Below are 20,134 nucleotides of genomic sequence, written 5' to 3' on the forward strand. Positions count from 1 at the left end.
GGTAAGTCTGAAGCTCTTAGTGGTCATATTTATCTCCACATAAGGACACCCTCAGAAAAAAAAATAATTCCAACAGCAGAAGAAAATTGATAACTGGAGAAATGATGCTAATGGCTTATCTGAATCTTAGACCCAGCTAGTTCAGTCTGCTTTATGCTGTTGCCCCAACCAAGGCATTTCTTAGATTAAATTGGTTTTAACTTGAAACCACAGAATCCTAATATAAAGTCTAAGAACTAAAACACTCTTGAAGAGCTGTGACAATGACTCAAAAACAACAATAGGGGTAGAATTTACCTATTCATATTGCAAAAAAATAATTGTATAGGTAAAGATGAAAAAAAAATTTGGAGTTTTAGTTGGCCACAAATCTATGATCTCTGTAGCTCATAAGATGCTGCCAAAGAGAGGTAGCAGAAAAGATTGTGGGGATTGAGAACTACATTGTGGGGGATGAAGCCATGTATGCGTAAGAGATGGGGGATGGAGCCATGTATGCATAAGAGATTGGTGGTGCATGTCTAAGGATCCAGTCAATGGTGGCTATTGGATTACTGCTTCACCCTTGAAACAACAGCTGAGCACCAAGACCATTACTCAAAGGAAAGGTGACCAGTGTGGGGGCAAGGACTCCTAAGTGGAGGCTGATCCCCCTGCTAGGGTGGCTGGGTACGTGGGTGGCTGCTCAGTTGCTTCCAGTTCTAGGATTCTCTGACTTTCAGGGTTCAGTGATTCTCTGACTTGAAGCTTGAAATCAGTATCACTGAATCAATGTTACCATGTCCAGCAATCAAGTCTACAGAGAAGCACTGCTGTGTGTGCCTGTCTGCGTGGAGGTATGTGTTGTCACCTGTCCATGTGACTGGGCAGGAGCCCTGCCTGGGGACCTTACCTGGGCAGGCGGCCCTCTGGAGTCAGGTGGGCAGGGTGTGAGGGCTAGGAGGTCTATCTTCAAATGGCACTGACCATCCCTCTCTTGCCAGCCTCCTAAGATGAGCCGAGCAAGCAACATGGGGTGCCTAGAAACAGTAGAAGGCCCCCTAGACACCTGAGGGGTCGCTGGCAGGAGGCCTGCTCATCCTGGCTCTAGTGGGAAGGGGCCAGCTGACGAGAGACTAAGGGCCATTCCCAGAGCCTCAAGCTCCTGGCGTGGAGGTGGCTGACATCAAGTCCCTCCAGAGGAGGAGATTTGAAGCCTTTCTGTCTCAAAACTAGATGAGTCTTGGAACTGGAGAGAGCTGACCCTGCAGATGAGGGCCAAGAAGAGGGGTGGGAAGAGGGTGAGGACAGGAGCAGAAGACCAACACTTCTAATTAAAAAGTCAGAGTTCCATCAGCTTTCTCCTTTTGTTTTTGTTTTGTTTTGTCCTGATGTAAGATTAGCTTTTTCTCCAGTTTCTTTACCTTTGCAAGGTGGGTAACAATTGACGGTTCTGCATGTAAAGCATCTCTCAGAATACTTGACCCATAACAGGTCCTTTGTTAGAGGGAGCTCTTTTATTTATTATTTTTTATTTTTTAGAGGGAGCTCTTTTAATTGTGATATTGATACTGAAAACATTGATCTTATGCTCTCAGACCTGAGCATCATGGAGAAATGTTACTCTCAATTCCCTCACTTATGTTGGACAAGACCGTTTTCATAAATGCTCAGGAAAAGGAAGAGGCCACTTCACCGAAGGCAGCCAATCTGACCATCAACCAGAGTCTGGAGATAGTGGCCTGGAGGCCAGCAAGCATGGGCCAGCAGGACGTGGTTTCTGCCTGACTGAGTGTGACCCGGCCACCCGAGCTGCCTCTGGCCCGGGCCACTGTCTCCAGCCGATCAGGTCCTACCTCGACCTCCTGCTCCAGGGTGAGCTGCCGCTCCAGGCTGCACTCCACCATCTCTGTGGTCACCGGCAGATTGTCTGGCAGCTTCAGACAGCGCTGGATCATCACAGGGTTGCAGCCGTTCAGGAACTGGTAGCCAAACATGAGGTCTTCCTGCCAGTGATTCATGACCCGCTCTGCAAAGAGAGAACTGCAGCTCAGCCTGAGCTCTGAGCCGGGCTGAGGTCGTCGTGATGCAGACCGAGGGCCAGAGTCCCTGCTGGTACCCTCTCCCAGGCATTCACTGCACAGCCCACCATGCCAAACTGCTTGACCACTCAGTCAGGCCAGGGCACCACCCCATCCTCCCTGAGCTAGCCTTTAGGCTAAGGAGCTAGCTCCTTAGCCAGAAGGAACAAAAATAGACAAATGGGACTGCATCAAATTAAAAAGCTTCTGCACCGTAAATGAAACAATCAAGAGTGAAAAGACAACCTACACAACAGGAGAAAATGTTTGCAAACCATATATCTGATAGAGGTTAATTTTCAAAACATATAAGGAATTCCTACAACTCAACAGCAAAAACACCGGATTGGGAATACATGTAAATCCATGGCTGATTCATATCAATGTATGACAAACCCACTGGAAAAAAAAAATAATAATAATAATAAAAAAAAATAAATAAATAAATAAAAGAAAAGGGGCAAAGGATCTGAACAGACATTTCTCTGAATAAGGCATAGAGATAGCCAGCAGGCATATGACAAAATGCTCAACATTACTAATCATCAGCAAAATGCAAATCAAAACCACCATGAGATACCACCTCACACCTGTCAGGACGCTATTATTATTTTTTTTTTAAAGGCAAGTATTGGTGAGGCTGTGGAGGAGCTGGAGCCCTTGTGCATAGTTGGTGGGAAGGCAGGATGCACAACTGTCATGAAGAACAGTGTGGAGCTTCCTCAAAAGGTTCAAAATAGAATGACCACGTGATCCAGCAATCCCAATTCTGGGTCTTCGTCCCAAAGAATTGAAATCATGATCTTGAAGAGGTATCTGTATCCCCGTGTTCATTCCAGCACAATCTGTAACAGCCAATATGTGGCAACCATGTAAATGCTCATCTACAGACAGATAAAGAAAATGTGGTATATACAGACAATGGAATACTATTCAGCCTTAAAAAAGAAGTATATGTGCAGTATATGACAGCATAGATGAACCTGGAGGACATTATGCTCAATGAAAAAAGCCAGTCTCAGAAGGACAAATACTGCATGATTCTACTTACAGGAAAAATCAAAATTAGTCAAACTCATAGAATCAAAGGGGACTTCCCTGGCAGTCCAGTGGTTAAGACTTTGCCTTCCAGTGCAGAGGTTGTGAGTTCAGTCCCTGGTCGGGGAGCTGAGATTCCCATATGCCTTATGGCCAAATAACCAAAACATAAAACAGAAACAATAATGCAAAATAGTCAATAAAGACTTTTTAAATGGTCCACATTAAAAAAAAAAAATCTTGAAAACATCAATACAAAAAGCAGCATAGCCTGGTGGTGGTTAAGAGGGAGTGGGGGAGTTAGTAATCCATGAGCATGAAGTTTCAATCAAGCAAGATGAATAAGTTCTAGAGATCTGCTGTGCAATGCTATACCTACAGAAAGAAAAAGAACCCAGGTCCTGTGCCCAGGAAGGAGGGGGGCCCGGGATGCGGGAGAAGGAGGGGAGCAGGGGGACAGCCTGGGCATGAGTTGGTGAAAGCAGCTGTTCCCTGTGCTTGCTTCCTTACTGTCTCCCAACTTTTCTGTTGCTGCATGGTCCGTCCTATGCCATTTCTGGCAGGTATACGATGCTACTGCTCTACCAAACACATCCTAGTCCAAAGGAACCCATTGTTGCTTTCATGTAAATGCTTAAAAAACCACTCTAACTCCAGCCTTTTCTTTGTTAAGAAGCATAAAAAATGATTGATTTATGTAAAGAAAAAAGTCTGATATTTTCAGGACTTCTGATGGTGGAATGAGGTTGAGGGTGCTCAGCCTTGAACATCCAAGGAGTAGAAACCTCTGGCCAGGGGAGTGGTCCCCAGAAGAGGGTGCTGTGTGGGTGCAGGCGGTGCCAGCCTGGGGGACAGGGAGGGCCTGGACTGGAGCAGGTGGGTCAGCCCTTTCCCATGCCCAGGCAAGGCTCCCCCAGCACCACGAGAGTGCCCCAAAACACACTCACCAGAAATAGTGTTGCTGATCCTGACAAAGATTTTCTCAAAGTCGGCGAAGTCGCTCCAGGACGACTGGAACATGTGCATGAAGCGGTTGATGAACAGGTTTTCCATCCTGCAGATCGAGACATGGTGGCCCCCTTGCACACGCTCTGGCCTCGCCTCCCCCTGCCAGGTCCCTTTGCACCCGGGTCTCATGGGGCCTTTAGGGGCTTTGAACCCAGGACAGCTCCAAGGGGCAGCTGATTGGCCTTGTGGAAAGCAGGATGAAACTGGCACCCATGTCCACGTGCTTCCTTCTGCACTCCCCTAAGAAAGAGCCCAGTGGCCTGCCCTCAACAACAGTCTACAGTGCTCATGCCTTCATTCAGCCATCAAACTGCTGCTTCCCCCGATCAGTGGAAGCTTCCAGGGACAGAGCACTATTATTTCCTCTGCAGCTGCTCTCCTGAGTCTCCTGGATTTGGGAGGATGAGCAGTTCAGTAGAGTTTAGCCATCCTTTACTGTCTCCCTAACTCGGGCTCTTTGCCTGGTGCTGAGGAGGACACAGCTTCCAAATATTCATTACACAGGAAAGCAAAGTAACCCAGGATAAGAACTTACTAAATTCAAAAGGCCGGCTGCAGGCAACAAGGAGAGAGATCTGAGTGGCCTGAGCAACCCGGGGGGCTTCCTGGAGGGGGCAGGTGTGCGATGGGTCTGGGAAAGGTGGGGAAGGCAGGAAGGGATATCCCAGGCTTTCCTACATAACCTAGGCAAGGTGCAGGACGGAGGTGTGGGAAATCTGGCCAGTGCTCATGGTGGCAGCCTCTGCCTCATTTTCCCTTTCTGGCACATGCACAGCTGAGAGTGACGAGCAGTCACCCCGTTTCCTGCCTGCCATCCAGTCTTCCAGGGTTCAGGCCTCCCCACCAGCTCTGTCTCTTTTATCCTGACTTGGTGGTGTTGGCATGCATGGTCTCCCCATTTGGAATGCTGTGTGCCCCTCTTTCTCCTCCTCTTGAGCATATGGGGTGAATGTCTCTGGAGGGCTTGCCTAGTGAACCCTGCTTCTCCTCTGATCTCATGAAGCCTCCCCTTCCCCACAGGCCTGTGATGTTACCTCCACATCGCTGATGGCAGGTTAAGTACAAACACATTCACATGAAAACCTGCCTACTGCCCAAGCACCAGGAGGGTGAAGGTGGGTCTGCATTGCTCCATTGGGCCTGGGCTCCGGGCAACAGTGGGCTCAGGGTGTATGGTCACAGCATAGTCAGGGCCTGAGGTGGGGGACCTTGCCGGTGCTCCTCCAGTGGGCTGCCTGTCCTGCCCACCCATCTTCCCCAAGGGTGCCTCCCCCCGAAAGCAGCCCTTATGGAGAGGCCCCAGCCCCATCCTTGCATTTACTCCTGGGGCAATGGGCTGGCGGGGACTGAGCATGTCCACAAAGGTCTGGGAATCCTGGAGCCTCCTCATGCCTTCCAACGACTGAGGTTTGGGTGTTTTGTCTGGAGTGAACCTGGCTGATGGGCACAGAGGGCTCTGAATAGCATCGTCGGGGGGACACCCGTGAGCATGCAGGAGGGCAGCAAGTCCCAGCGACTAAAGATGGGGACTCAGCAGACAAGCGGGAGACCCTGGGGCCCCTCCTGGCCCTGCCGGTCACAGCAAAGGTCACAGGCAGAAAAGGACACACCTGCCTGAAGACTCCTGTTTGGGTCCTGCCTCAATTTAGCAAATACTTCTCTTGTTGGTCCTGGCTACCTGGAGACCTGGGAGCCCACTCTGCTTGAGGGCAGGTCCTGGGGCCATGAGGCCACTGACCTCAGCGAGTTAGAGGAATCAGCTGCCTATGGAAGGTGGATACACTGTGAGGCCTGGAATGTGCTACAGCACAGCCTGGGCTGTGGTGGCTGCACACAGTAGGTGCTCGGCGCCTCAGAGCCTGAGAAGAACCGTGGTTTCATTCTGTCTATCATCATCAGCAATTTGATCCCAGCCCTTCATGGGGAAGGGGGAGCTTTTACCCACATACTTGCTTTACTCATGTGCTTGTTGCAGCCTCACCACTGCCAGGCAGGCCTCCAGGAATGCCCCCAGCTAAGCTTCTACCAGCCACGTTCCTCCTTCCTCACCCAGCACCCAGCCCTCCTCCTCCAACCTCCTTTGTTAACTGAGCTCCCTGGGACAGGAATCCTTGTGAAGGTGGAGGACTAAACCTCTAGTGATCTCTGGTGTCTGGGTGTGGAGAGGCCTTCCCAGGCCTGTACAATCCTCCCTGCCTGGAGGATGGCCCAGCACCACACTGCCCTGGAAAGAGGGCACTTTGTGGGGGACTGGGAGGGTGTCACAGCCCCACGTGGGTCACGGGTCTCCCTAGCTGGTCTCTTTGACCTTTAAACAGAAGGTTGGCACCGAACACAGGGTGGGGTGTGGTAGGACTACCCAGAGGAAGCCAGAGATCCAGGAAAAAGAGGAGTTAGGAGGAAAACTATTTGCAAGTCATCTAGAGGCAAAATATTGCTACATAAAAAGACATGTTATCGCACAAAGCAGAACCCGTGGCCAGACAGGGCACCTGGCTCGTCTGAGGTCACACAGCCAGGTGACAGCAAGGACAGGTAATGGCACAGCCAGGTAAAAACAGAACCAGATATAGACACAGCCAGGCGGGAGCTCACATGGAGCCACTTGCTGGCCTGGGCTGGGCACCAGCTGTGGGGCCTGCGCTGGCAGAGGCGGGAGCTCCCGCTTCCTCCGCCCCCTCCACCCCTTTCCTTCTTTGAACAGCTTCTCCATTTCCCACTTCATGGTTTTGCTCTTTGGGGTGGGGGTGCCAAGCTTACTGGACAGGGCCAGCCCCGTTCCAGGCAGAGCAGGTGGCTTCGAGGAAACTTGCCAGTTACCCAGAAGTGACGCGGAAACCGAGCTGTCCAGAGGCGGAGGTTCAAGAGGGAAGGGCCCTGAAGATCTCCCTGAGTCTGCTTCCTATAGTAAACGCCGGAAGGACGGAGTTGCGCCTCATGGAGGGAGCTGTGGGGAGGCCGGCCAGGCCCCAGGTCAGGTCAGATCAGGGATCTTCAGGGCAGTAGGGCTGCCACGTGCAGGGTGGACACCTTTTCCCCTTCAGACCACTGAGGGGATGGACCAGAGGGTCTTGGAGCCCCAGCTCCACTGCTGGGGTCTGGACACAAGAATCCTGAGTGGGGCTGGAGTCCACATGGAAGCCCAGGCCAAGGCTAAAGAGGACAGTTGAGATGGATGCAGGTCACTACAGCCTGGCTGAAGATCCTAGCCCCATCTCTTCCCAGAAGTGTGGTCTCAGACAAATCCTTAACCTTCTGTGCCCCAGTGTCCTCATCCATGAAATGGGTATAACGATTGTCCCTGCCTCACAGGGCTGACATGATATATAAAAAGCACTGGTATGTAAAATGAGTTCAGCAAATATTAGTGACTAGCACCCTGATTATCACTTACTGTTAATGTTAATATTAAAGTCTGTAGCCTTAAGCTATGGTGTTCTGGGGGGACCAGTGGGTAAGTTCACAATCCAAGCTACAGCACAGTACTTGCCCCCTCCCTCCTGCCCTCTCCTTCCTGGGGTCCTGCTGTCTAATTCACTCATCCCTTTCTCCCTTCACACTCAGTTCGCCAAGGAATCTGTATGTACAGGTTCCTCTTTGCTTCCTCTCATCTGCTGCCCCTGAGTGCTCTCCTCCACGACACTGGGTGTCATATCCTAGTCACTGTATCCACAGAGTCAGCTCTAAACTCCCCTGATCTCCCTGAAGCATCTGATAGTCAACTTCTCTTTCCTTGACACTAAAATGCTGACCCCCATGGACCTTATCCGTGCTTCAAACCCTCATGGTCCAGCAGTCTCATCCCAGTAAAGGCTGGGATCCTTGCCCCATTCCCTGCATTGGCAGCCTCAGTCCCACTTCCCTACAAAGGCCCCCCCACTCCAGTCCTCATGGATCATGGAGTTCTCACTGCCCTGAATGCCACCCCTCCACTCCTCCAATCAGCCCAGTGAACTCCTATACATCCTTCAAGACCCAGGTTGGGCTTCCCTCTTAGAAAGCTCTTTCCTGATGCTGCTTCCTCAGAGCTTCCTCCCTGCCTCCCGCTTCCCGAGTGCTCCTTTCCTAAGGAATATCCATCACATGCCATCGTGATGATCTGTCCACAGCTCGGTCTTCAACAGACTGTGAGCTTTTTGGACTGCTTTTGATTCATCTCAGGTCCCTACTCGCAGGAGCCCAATAAACGTTTGTCAAAGGATGAGCAGCAGATAGCCTGCTCTGGGCCAGCTTCCATGGGGGTGGAGGAAGCCCAGAGGAGCCAGCAAACAGGCAGTGACAGAGCCTCAGGTGGCAGCTCCCTGGCCAGTCTCCTTCCTTGGACTCAGGAAGGAGAAGGAGGTCCCCCCCAATACCCAGAACGGAGCTACTAGAGGCCACACCCCTACAGGGTGCTAGACCTCCCCACAGCAGCAGTGCCTACATGACTTCATTTCAATCTCACAACAATTCTAGCAATCAGGCAGCATCGGCCTTCCTTTATAGTCAGGGAACTTTTAAGCCAGAAAACTTAAAAACCTCTCCCAAGATGATGCAGCTAGAATCTGAAATGGCCACTGCTTTCCAGGCTCTAGAAAAGGTGACCTCTTGCTTGTAAAGGGTACTTAGAGATGAGATAACATTTGTTATAATTTTAATGGATTAATAGATTCCCCCCCCTCCACCCAGCAATGCCATGACGGTTGAAACAGACAATTCTACGGAGAAAGCACCCACACCCACAGCCTGGCACTGAGTAGGGGCTTGGTAAGTGTCAGGCCCTTGTTACTTTCTTCCTCCCAGAGACGCAGCCTCAGGAAGACAGATAAACTGGGTCTCTGGATCTCTCTGATATGAGGGGGATTCCCTGCAGAGTTTGCTTGTCAGGCTGTGTGTGTGTCTGTGTAGGGTTTTTCTTAAATGTCCCAAGGAAGAAGACCTGGGGGTGTGGCCTCCCACCCCTTCTTTACAGAAGTTCAGAAGCTCGACCAAATGAGGCAACTTCTTGAGGGGAGAAGCTTTGCAACTAAGCAAACGTTGCCACAGAAGCTAACTGAATGAGTACTTCTCAACCTGTCTGCCTCCTGGTTATGCCAACCCACGGCTAGGGCCCACTTGGGGAAACTCTCACCCTAGCAGTAGGGAGTGGCCGGCACCAGGAGGTGCTGAAGCTCCTCAGGGCAGTCCAAGGCTTGGTCAGGTAGCACGTCCATGGATTTAGGGTTTTCCAGATTTGCATGACTGGGAGAATTCCCTAAAGTGTCAGTGTACTGATTCAAAGACCCCTCCGCTAGCCCCGGGGCGGGCCTGGGGCTCCATGTTGGTAACAAGCACCTGAGGAGTCTTTGAAAACCATCAGTAATTCAGCCGCCAAGAAGGAGCACAGAAGTCAGATCTCTGCCATTTATTAGCAGGAGCTATCAGGCAAATATCTGACTTCCTTCTTCTGCAGATTCTTCAACTGCAGAATGGGGTTAAGAACTGTGCCCACCACATGGGGCTGCAGTGAAAGACGAACAGAGATGCAGGTGAGCCACCGGCACAGGCATGCTGGCTGCTATTACCGCAGGACCCTACCCCTTAGGGGACAGCTTACATCTGGTCTACCCTGGAACCGGCCCGAGGGGAGACGAGGCACTCCCAAGTAAAGACCTCCACTCTGGGCTGAAAACAGCTCTGTTTGGTGTCTGGAGCCCTATGTGCTGTAACTTTGTTTAGATACAGGTTCCCCTGTGATTGCACATTCAGGATCCATGCTATGACCAAGATGGAATCAAGTGATTTGGGAGGAGTTGCTCAGCAGAGCTGCTCCCTCAGCCCAAGACCCCCACGAGGGGAGGAGTGAGAGTCCCGCCTCCGGCCCCAGCTGCTCAAGCTGTCACACACTTACGCTTTGGAGTAGTTCAGAACGAAGTCCACGCCCTTCTCACTGTCGAACTGGATATCTCGGGGTAAATCCTTGTGGCATTTGGCATCAATACTCAAGGGGAAGCCGGGGTTCCACTCCATCCATCTGAGCGTGAAAGTGAAGGAGAAAAAATAGAATTAAATGTCTGACCTCTGGGCCCGCCCCTCAGGCTGAAGGTTGCCCATCAGGTCACCACGTTGTGGCTGAGCACGTGCCCGGTGAGGTATGGGGATGCCTCTCAGGGTCTGGTAGCCCCCCACCTTGCTGTGTCCAGAGCCTCCCAGTGGGAGGCCTGAGGTCTCCTAAACCTGAGGCTGGGCTTCCAGCAGAGGAGTGGATGGTAGGTGCATACAGAGAGCATCAGAAGACCTCATTTGTTTGAGATGACATTCAAGGGCGATGTCCCCCCAGCCCAGAACTGCCTTGCTGGTCACTGGAGGTGGAAGTGGTAGCCCCCCACATCTGACCTGGACATCCAATGTCTCACCAGCTTGGTCAACACCCTTGTATCGTGTGTGGCAGTCAGGGGAAAGGGGACAGTGGTCATGCCTTCACACTCGGGGCACAAGGCAGCAGGGTGGTTGGGCAAGGACCTCCAGGCACAGACTGCTGCCAATAGTGGGTTCAGACATTGCTATAGTCAAAAGAGCTCCCCTCAAATACAGGCCATGGACTCTACCCCACCAAAGATTTTAGAGTCTGTTATCCTTGAACTTTATCCTGCAGCACTGGGCATTTAAATTTTATTTATTTTTTTGCCATGTCTCACGGTTTGCGGGGTCTTAGTTCCCCAACCAGGGATCAAACCCAGCCCCTTGCAGTGGAAGCTCAGAGTCTTAACCACTGGACTGCCAGAGAATTCTCTGTCTTTTTAAAATTTTCTTTTTGTTTACTGCAGAAGCAAACCAAACCAAAAATCTGTTAACTTCTTTAGGGCAGGGAGAACGATCTTATATTTGTTTAAAAACCAAAATTTACATTCTGGGATTTCAGCTTTTCCATTTGTATTCCTAATTATCTTTCCTTTTTAATCTCTCTTATGAGAGGGAAGTAAAACATCGAGTGTACAGGTCATTAAAAAGTTGTGAGGCCCTTTAGTATCATCTTGCACTTTCATTGTCACAAAAATTCCCAGTGTTTTTTCAGTCATCCTGTTTGTCCAGTAAGCCTCTCACTATTATCATTAGAGGTGAACAGGAGTTGGATATGAGCACTCTTATAATCACTCAGGGTGTATTTTGAAAAGTGTTTTCTGTTGCACAGAACCTTACATTTCCTGCTCTTGGTTTACTTACAACATTCTATTTTCTTAGACATTAAGAAAACCTTCTATTTTTGTTGTTTGTATTAACACCAATGCTGGGACACTAACCAGACTAAAAATGCAGGTGAATGTACAAAATAAATCAACAAATTTATTGATTTTTTTCCCTTTGTTTAAAAAATTATTCAAGGCATCTCCAATATACGTCTAAAACTGAGACAGTTATCTGGTAGCCCAGCTGGTATTAACTATCAACTGTGGGTGCATGCCTGCTCACTTGCTCAGTCATGTCTGACTCTTTGCAACTCCATGGACTATAGACCACCAGGCTCTTCTGTCCATGGGGTTTTTCAGGCAATAATACAGGAGTGGCTTGCTATTTCCTCCTCCAGGGGATCTTCCCGACCCAGGGATTGAACCCCCGTATCCTGTGTCTCCTGCATTGGCAAGTAAATTCTTTATCACTGTGCCACCAATTACTGTTGGTCAAATCAATTTAAACATCACTAAACATTTTCTTTTAGCCACTGGAAGTCCAAGGGCTCTAATCAATTTTAAGAGCTTAGTGGAGCTGGATTTTTTTCAGGATGCAAGCACTGAGCCCAGTGAGGGGAGATGTGCCAGCTAATGCATTCCCATTTTTTTTTAAGTGCAGAGTTTACCTGGAGTACATTTCCTTAGGACCTCCCTGACTCCCGCTGACCCCAGCCTCCAAAATGCTTCCACCTCGGGTGGTCATGAGACCACAGCCTCTTCAGTGCAAGGAGACAGTACAGTTTGCCAGCTAGTTTACAACTGGCACCTGAAACCAAACACTATATTCCTTTGACTCAAGGACTGCTGCCTGAGAGACCTGACAGGCTGACCTGTGCAAGGCCCAAAGACCTTCCCATCCGCAGATAAATAGGCCAAGAAAAATCACACTCCACTGGGGAGACCATGTTGAACAACCAATCAGAAGGAAAAAGCAGAAAAGACATTTAATTTCTTTAAAATGAGAGAGGGCTAGAGAGGTCTTAAGGAGATGTAATTAGAATCTAAAAAGACTTTCTGCAACCATAAAACATGATTTCTGAATAGAAAATTCCATAGAAAAATGGGAAGAGAATACTAGTCACTGTGAGATCTGATCAGTCTCCTGGAAGACAAAAATCTATTCATTATCTCATTACTGAGCACTGTTATATGACAGGAACTGCCTTGGGCCAAATGGAAGAAATTGTAACACCGATATACAAAGAAATGGAAGCCATGGAAGAAAACACAGGAGACATGAAAGTTGGGTATAGAGGATTTGATTTGTGGAGAGTCAGAGTTCCAAAGGACAGAGAGCAATATATGAAGAGTAAAAATCAAAGAAATAGGAGAAAAACTTCCTTAAGCTGAAGAGACCTCAATTTTCTGAGTAAATCCTATACAGAAAAAAATAACAAAGGGGAAAAAAGGCATTCCTAGATATATTCTGACTATATTGTAAATGTCAAAGAGGAGAATGTTGGAGGGAGGGAGGGGAGAGGAAAGAAGGCGTAAAGAGGGAGGAAAGCTGTTCCTACAAACTCACAAGCTTCTGGGAAAAGGAAATTAACCAAACTATTATTAGGTTTCTTATTTGCCATGGTGACGACCGGGAGATAGTGTTAGGTGTTTAATGGACATTTTTTAGATCATCATTTAAGCCTCTTATATCAAGTCAAGCAATTCGTGAGGGCAGGAGAAATATTTTTTTGGGGAGGGGTTGTGGGGACAAGTATGGACTGGGACATTATATTACCCACATATATTACTCACTTTTTCATATAATTAATTGAAAGTGCGTGTATGCATGTTCAGTTGTTTCAGTCATGCCAACTCTGTGACCCTGTGGATTGTAACCCACTAGGTTTCTCAGTTCATGGGATTCTCCAGGCAAGAATACTGGAGTGGGCTGCCATGCCCTCCTCCAGGGATCTTCCCAACTCAGGGATCTAACCTGCACCTCCTGCATTGCAAGAGGATTCTTTGCTGCTGAGCCATCAGGGAAGCCCCATATTAACTGAACAACTTCAGCTAAACAAACATGATGTTAAAATGAACCATGAAGTTACTGTTTATCAGAAAACAGTAGCAAATATATTGAACAAATAAATAAGCAAAGAGTGTTTATCAGAAAACAACATATTGAACAAATAAAAATATCAAAGGTATTTTCTCAAAAATCAAGACTCATAAAGGATGTTCATCCTTGCTATGTTACTTTGTTCTGGCAATAAGAAAAAAATCACTGATGTAAATAATGTAAACTAAGACAAAAAAGGAACATCATTTTTATAACATGATCAAATAACCAGACAATTTTAAAAGACTCACTTAAAAATAATTAGAACCAATAAAATGGTTTAGCAAGGTGTCAATACAAAGTAAATAGTGAAAAATGAGTAATTCATCTTTATCCCAGCAATATTCATTTAAAATGGAAAAATATCCCACTTAGAATGGTAACAGCTACAGTTTCCATTGGTATAAGGCAACTGGAACGGTGAAAGCACTTCATGAATAAAACTAGAAATTCTACTGAAGGATACCACATAGATCTAAGTGGGTGGAAAGATGGAACATTATTAAAATGCCAGTATGGGACACATTTATTTGTAATTCAGAGCAATTTTCATCATGAAAAACTAAAAAGAACAATGAGAATACAAAACAACCATTCACATTTATCAGAAAGTCCTGATCACCAAAAGATGGTGCTGGGTCATGGGGTAGAAAAACAGACCCAAGAAAATATGTGAATGTAATACAAAACTATCTAATACGTACTCAGTGTTTCCTATGTGTCGAATACTAGTCTATGTGTTTTCATAGTGTAACCTATTTAATTCAAAACCCTAAGAGGTGGTATTACTATTTCTCCCACTTTACAGAGGGGGCAGTTGAGGCGCAAAGAGACTGAACAGCTTTCACAGTGGCAGTAAGTGGGGCTGAGCCCAGTCATTGACTGCAGGGCCCGCACGCGTGGTTGCCACATCAGCTCCGTGTGCCGTGGGTATCATCCCAAAGCAGCAGGGAGAAACTTATTACCTAATAAATGACACCAGAAACATTTGATTCCGATTTCACGTCATGTATAAAAATGCACAGCAGATGAATTAAAAGCCTAAAGTTAACAAAATTATAAAAAATAGTAGACAAAAATATGAGTACTTATGTAACACTGGGATGGGGAGGGCCTTCTTAAGCAAAGCAGGAAACCCAAAATTTACAAAGAAAAAGAATGCATATATTAAGAAAATAAAGAGCTAAAATCTGTGGTAAGAGCAACAGAAGACAAATGAAATACACTATACATATAACAAAGGGATACTACCCCAATATATGAAGAGCTCCTTTAGATTAATAATAAACTCATAGAAAAATAAAGTGCATAAACAGGCAATGTGAACAAGAAGCAAAGCAGAGGCTAAACTCACCAGTGGCCAGAGGCATGCAGATTAAGACAGCAGTGGGCTCTTACTTCAGGGTAAGGGCCTTTTGTTTTGTTAAAAATTTAAAAGATTGATGTCATCAGGCATTAGTGAAGGTATAGGTAATAGTATATCTTCATATACCATTGGTGAGATTGAAAACTGCTGTAAAATTTTGGGAAGAGAATTTTGTCATTATTTCTTAAAGTGAAAACTGATGATTTGACTCAGGTATGTGAGTTCTGGAAATTAATATGACAGTAATTCAAGCACCAGTACATCAACATGTTTGTACGAGGTTGCTTCTTGCAGCACTGGTTTTAATACAAAATATAATCCAATATACAAATGGGAAACAAACTGAATGCCCATCTATAGGAGAATGGTTGAATAAGAGGTACTGGTACTGTCACATAAAGCAAGAAATAGTGGCAACTTAAGGATGAGGAAAACAGTAAAAGAGATGCTATTGCACACACATTAGATTGACAAGGATGAAAATGTCTCAAGGTGTAAAGCGGGTGGACGATGTAGGGAAATAGCAACTCAGGAACAGCGCCTGGGGTGAAAATTGGCAGAACCTCTTTGGAAAACAATAGGCAATATTTTGAAAATTTAACATGTGGTCTGCAACCCTGCATGTCTGCTCCTGTGTATGTTCCATAGAGCAACTCATTAAAGAAATCAGGAGACAAGGTGTATGAGGAAACTGATTGCACTGGCTTGTGACAGCCAGATATTAAAGACTTCCAACATGTCCACCAGCAGGGGAGTGGGGGAGCATGATGGTTTATTCACACGATGGTGTGCTACACAGAAGCTAAATGAAAGCACGGCACCTATCAATTGGCAGCTCTTTGCAACAGAATAATGGGGGAAGAAAAAGCAAGTCATGGAATGATTAGATTAAATGATGTAGATGAAAACCCACTTCTCTATAGTTTGCTCTCTGTGTGTGTGTGACTGTGTACCACACATGCAATCACAGTGAGAGAACATGGGTGCTGGGTTATGAACTGTGTGGGCTTCTCCATCTTCCAGCTTGGCTGATTGAGTGAAGAGAACCAGCTGAATTTGCCAGCTTCTGACATACTGGAGACTATTCTTAGCTGTTAACTTCACTTTCAAACTCTTATCTGGAAGCCTGAGGGTTCATGTGAAAGAGGAACTCTAAGAATATGCAGACAGTGCAAAGTTCAGTGTTTCCTAAACGGAAACAGAGCAGGAGGTCTGAAAAGAACAGATGAGCAGAAGGAAGAAGAAAAATGATGATTAGATCTACGAAAGGGGCAAACAATCTCATCAGAATACCCTCTGCCCCGTGTCCCTGTGTGTCCGTGCGTGGTGTGTGCTCAGCCAGGAACGACTCTTTGCGACCCTATGAACTGTAGCCTGCCAGGTTTCTCTAGACCCTGCCAAAGCCCCGTCCCTGTAAGACCAACACACCACTGAACCCACCTCTCCCTGGGGAAGGGGTGTTTCCGAAAGGGGCTTCACAGAGCACTCCTTCTGCAGGACATTGAGTCCTACATCAAATTCTCTTGGGAGATCTTGGGTTATAAAAGGTCAACCAGGGATCATTACCTCCAAAACGTCTCAGTATTCTCAGTGCTTATGTGCACTGTGAACCGCCAGGAGAATGTGATAAACAGTTTCCCAAACTTGTTTTACCATGGAGCCCTTTTCTGGAGAGAAAGTTTGGGGGCAAACGCCCCAGGGTGCATTTTGGAAAACACTGGGTTAAGACAAAATGCCTGTTATAACAATTAACATCTTAGTCTGAATTAGTGTGGAACTGATAAAATCTGCTCTCCACTCTCTTAATTGGACATAAACTAGCAGATTCTCTGGAAGCTGCTTAACTCACCGTAGTATAGGACTCCTTCCTTCCATAAGCACGTGGAGTACTTGCTGTAGGGGCTTTCCACCGTGGTTGAAATGGGAAGGGAAGGGGTATAAGAACACCAACCCCTTAGGATGGGGACGGGTGGTGCAGTGCTCTTGGCCAATGCCTCGTGCACTGCATCAAGCACAAAATTCTCAAAGCTCATATGGTGCCTGAGCTGAGAGGCTTACTCACAAATATTCTACAGCAAGTCGCAAATTCATAGATGCTTAACATCACACATTGCATTATCAGATTATTCTTCCGAGTGTGTGTGTGTGTGTGTGCGTGTGCACACGCACGCTCAGTTGCTTAGTCATGTCCGACTCTTTGTGACCCCATGGACTGTAGCCCATCAGGCTCCTCTGTTCATGGTATTTTCCAGGTAAAAATACTGGAGTGGGTTGCTGTTTTGGTGATCTTCCTGAACCAGGGATCGAACTCACATCTCCTGTGTCTCCTGCGTTGGCAGGCGTATTCTTTATCACTGTGCCACCTGGGAAGCCCTTTATTCTTCTATATGTGGTACTAAAATCATAGAAGTTTCATTAAAATTTTTTTTACTATGGAAAAGAAAATATAAATATGGAAAAGAAAAAAGAAAAAATTTAATACTCACATATGAAAAATGCACAAAACATCTGTATAAGCAACATCCAGATCAAGAATCAGAACATTGCCAGTAGCTTCAGCCTCCCACATGCCAACTCAACCTCCCCAATCACCTCAACTTTGTAATAATCACTTCCTGCTACTATTTATTGTTCTACTGTTATACAAGTTTCCCTAAACAACATAATTTCAAACCTCATAAATTGACCAGACATGTGGCTGGCTTCTGTTCTTCAGCACTGTGTTTGAGGTTTGTTCCTGTTGCTATGGGTACCAGCAGTTCATTGCTCTTCCTTGCAGGGTAGAATTATCATAATTTATTTACCTCTTCTACTGTTGATGGACATTGGGTGGTTTCCATTTTTTTTGCTCTCATAAATAATACTGTGACCATCTCTGTACATGTATCCAGGTGCACCCCCACACCTGGATTTGGATCCAGGAGTAGAACTTCTGACCATAGATCAAATGTAGCTTGACTTCCATCAGATATTACAAAACTGTGTTGTACAGAGGTTGTTTCAATTTTTAGCCCTGTTCGCAGTGCCTGAGCCTTCCCATCCCTTCATACCTTCTTTGACACTTGGGTATTGTCAAGGTGTTTCAACTCTGCCTGTGTGTGTATAGTATAGTAGTAGTAGCAATCGTTCTTCGTGATCTTCTGATTTCTCCGATTGCAAATGAGGCTAAGCACCTTTTTGTATACTTGCTGTTCACATTTTGTGCAGTGACTGCAAGTGCCTTTTTTTTTTTTACTGAACTGACAATCCTCTTTTTGTAGATTTGTAGAGATCCTTGGTACACAGTGAATAATAATTCTCTTTGTACTGTTTTGTAGGGAATAAGACTTCCTCACTTTGAAATAGCTGAGATTATTCTTTCCTTTATGGTTAGGGCATTTTGAGTCTTATTTGAAAAATCTTTTTTCATGAGGTCATGAAGAAGAATCTTTTATGGTTTAAAAGTGTTAACAGTTTTGCCTTTAATATTTAAGCCTACTCACTCCAAAAATAAATTTTCTGAACAACATGAGTTTAGTCTCCTTTTCCTCTTTCTCTGCCTCTTTCTTTCCATTCTGTATGATGCTTAATAACCCCACACCACTTATCATCACTGCCTTTGTAATACATCAAAGTATATTTATAATATATCAAATATATCCACATGTGTATGACTCTCTCATTTTCCATTCTGTTTTATGGAAATGTAAATTTTTGAAGGGAAGGGGGATAGAGCTAAACATAATTTTGAGACTGGGGGAATCAGTGGTCTCAGTGGGGATTTCTCAACCACTGGACAGGAGTGGGTCTCTGAGAAGCGGGGGAAGAATAAGGAACTAAGAGATGCTTTCACAAATTAGGAAAGTTAAAAAATAAAAGATACTATTTAGCTTTGGCAAGTATTAAGTGAAATGGATGCCCACACACTGATCCTGAAAACTAGCTAAAAGATTTTTGAAAAGAAATTTGTCAATATATACTAATAATTTCTGCTATTTGATTTAGTAATTTCACTCCTGGGCATCTATCCTGAGGAAATACTTAAAAATGCACACAAAAATGGAAAGATAATAAAAGCCTGATTCACTCAGAATTCCACAATGACGCATTAAATTATAGGCTGCATATAGCACATTGAGCATCACTTTCCAGATGTGAACACTTGCTCATGTGTATTATTTTTTTAAAACAGTTGTATTAAGGGACTTCCATGGTGGTCCAGTGGGTAATAGCCCACACTCCCAATACAGAGGGCCTGGGTTCAATCCCTGGTCGGGGAACTAGATACCACAGGCTGCAACTAAGAGTTCGCATGCTGCAACTAAAGATCCTGTGTGCCACAACAAAGACCAGGCACAGCCAAATAAATACATAAAAATAAACATGAAAAACAGCAGTATTGAGATATAATTTACATACAATAAAATTCATCCCTTAAAAGTATCCAATTATAAGGTTTTTAGTATATTTTCAGAGTTGTGCAACCATCACCATAATCTAATTTTGGAATATTTTCACCCCCAAAAGAAACTTTGTATCCACCTAATAGTCATTCTCCATGTCCCATTCCCAACTTTCAGCCCTAGCTGATGACTAATCTACTAATGTCTGTCCATAGACTTGCCTATACTGGATATTTCACAAAAATAGATTCACATAACATACAGCCTTTTGTAAATAACATTTGGCATAATGTTTTTGAGATTCATCTATAGTTTAGCATGTATTCATAATTCAATGCCATTGAGAGGATGTTCCAGTGCCTGCTGCATTGGAAATGCAGAGTCTTAACCACTGGACCACCAGGGAAGTGCCTCATCTAAGTCATCTAACAGGTTGGTATACAGTTATTCATACTATTCCCTTTCATTCATTTTAATTTCTGTGAGGTTGGTATTGATGTTCCCTCTTTTCTTTCTAATTTTAATAATTTGAGTCCTTTCTTTTTTCTTGGTCTGTTTGCTAAATATTTGTCCATTTTCTTGTGGATCATGTATCACATTTATAACTTAAGTATGATAAGAAGACAAAAAGTGAGGGGTAATCCCTACAATGGGAAGTGAGAGAATACCAAGGTGAGTTCAAGCCTTTGCTGTCCCATTCCTTCTAAATGTCAATGAGGTTGATTCCACATTTTTCGTAACTCTTTAACCATCTCTGCTTGGAGTGGTGGTAAGGTGGAGCGAGGAGAATAGAAGGGATCTGGCGCTTCAGTCATCACGTACCAACACTGATGGGCCACAAACTGTGGGCAGAGTTATGCCTCTGAGATAGAAGAAACCATGGCTCCTCAGCTATTTGGCCTGACGTCACAACTCACCGATACTGTTTTTGTCGTGTTTCCAGTTCTTTGCGTCTATGCTGCTTGAGAATGTGAATCTGGTCATCACAGGCCAACTTCGCTGTGAAGAAAGCACATGTGTGAAATGACCCTAGA

The 20,134-nt window shown here is 45.7% G+C and overlaps 1 protein-coding gene across 1 annotated transcript in view; it reads right to left on the reverse strand.

Annotated features, from left to right (window-relative positions):
• The window catches only part of ALOX5 (arachidonate 5-lipoxygenase), a 41,676-nt gene that overhangs the window by 12,470 nt on the left and 9,072 nt on the right, over positions 1–20,134 (reverse strand). The window contains exons 3-6 of the mRNA XM_043924991.1: positions 20,018–20,099; positions 9,976–10,098; positions 4,046–4,152; positions 1,836–2,008 (exon numbers count right to left, since the gene is read on the reverse strand). Of these exons, the coding sequence (XP_043780926.1) occupies positions 1,836–2,008; positions 4,046–4,152; positions 9,976–10,098; positions 20,018–20,099 (485 nt within the window). The remainder of the gene's footprint in view (positions 1–1,835; positions 2,009–4,045; positions 4,153–9,975; positions 10,099–20,017; positions 20,100–20,134) is intronic.

Source organism: Cervus elaphus, chromosome 15 (genome assembly GCF_910594005.1).
Source record: "Cervus elaphus chromosome 15, mCerEla1.1, whole genome shotgun sequence".
Lineage (NCBI taxonomy): Eukaryota > Metazoa > Chordata > Mammalia > Artiodactyla > Cervidae > Cervus > Cervus elaphus.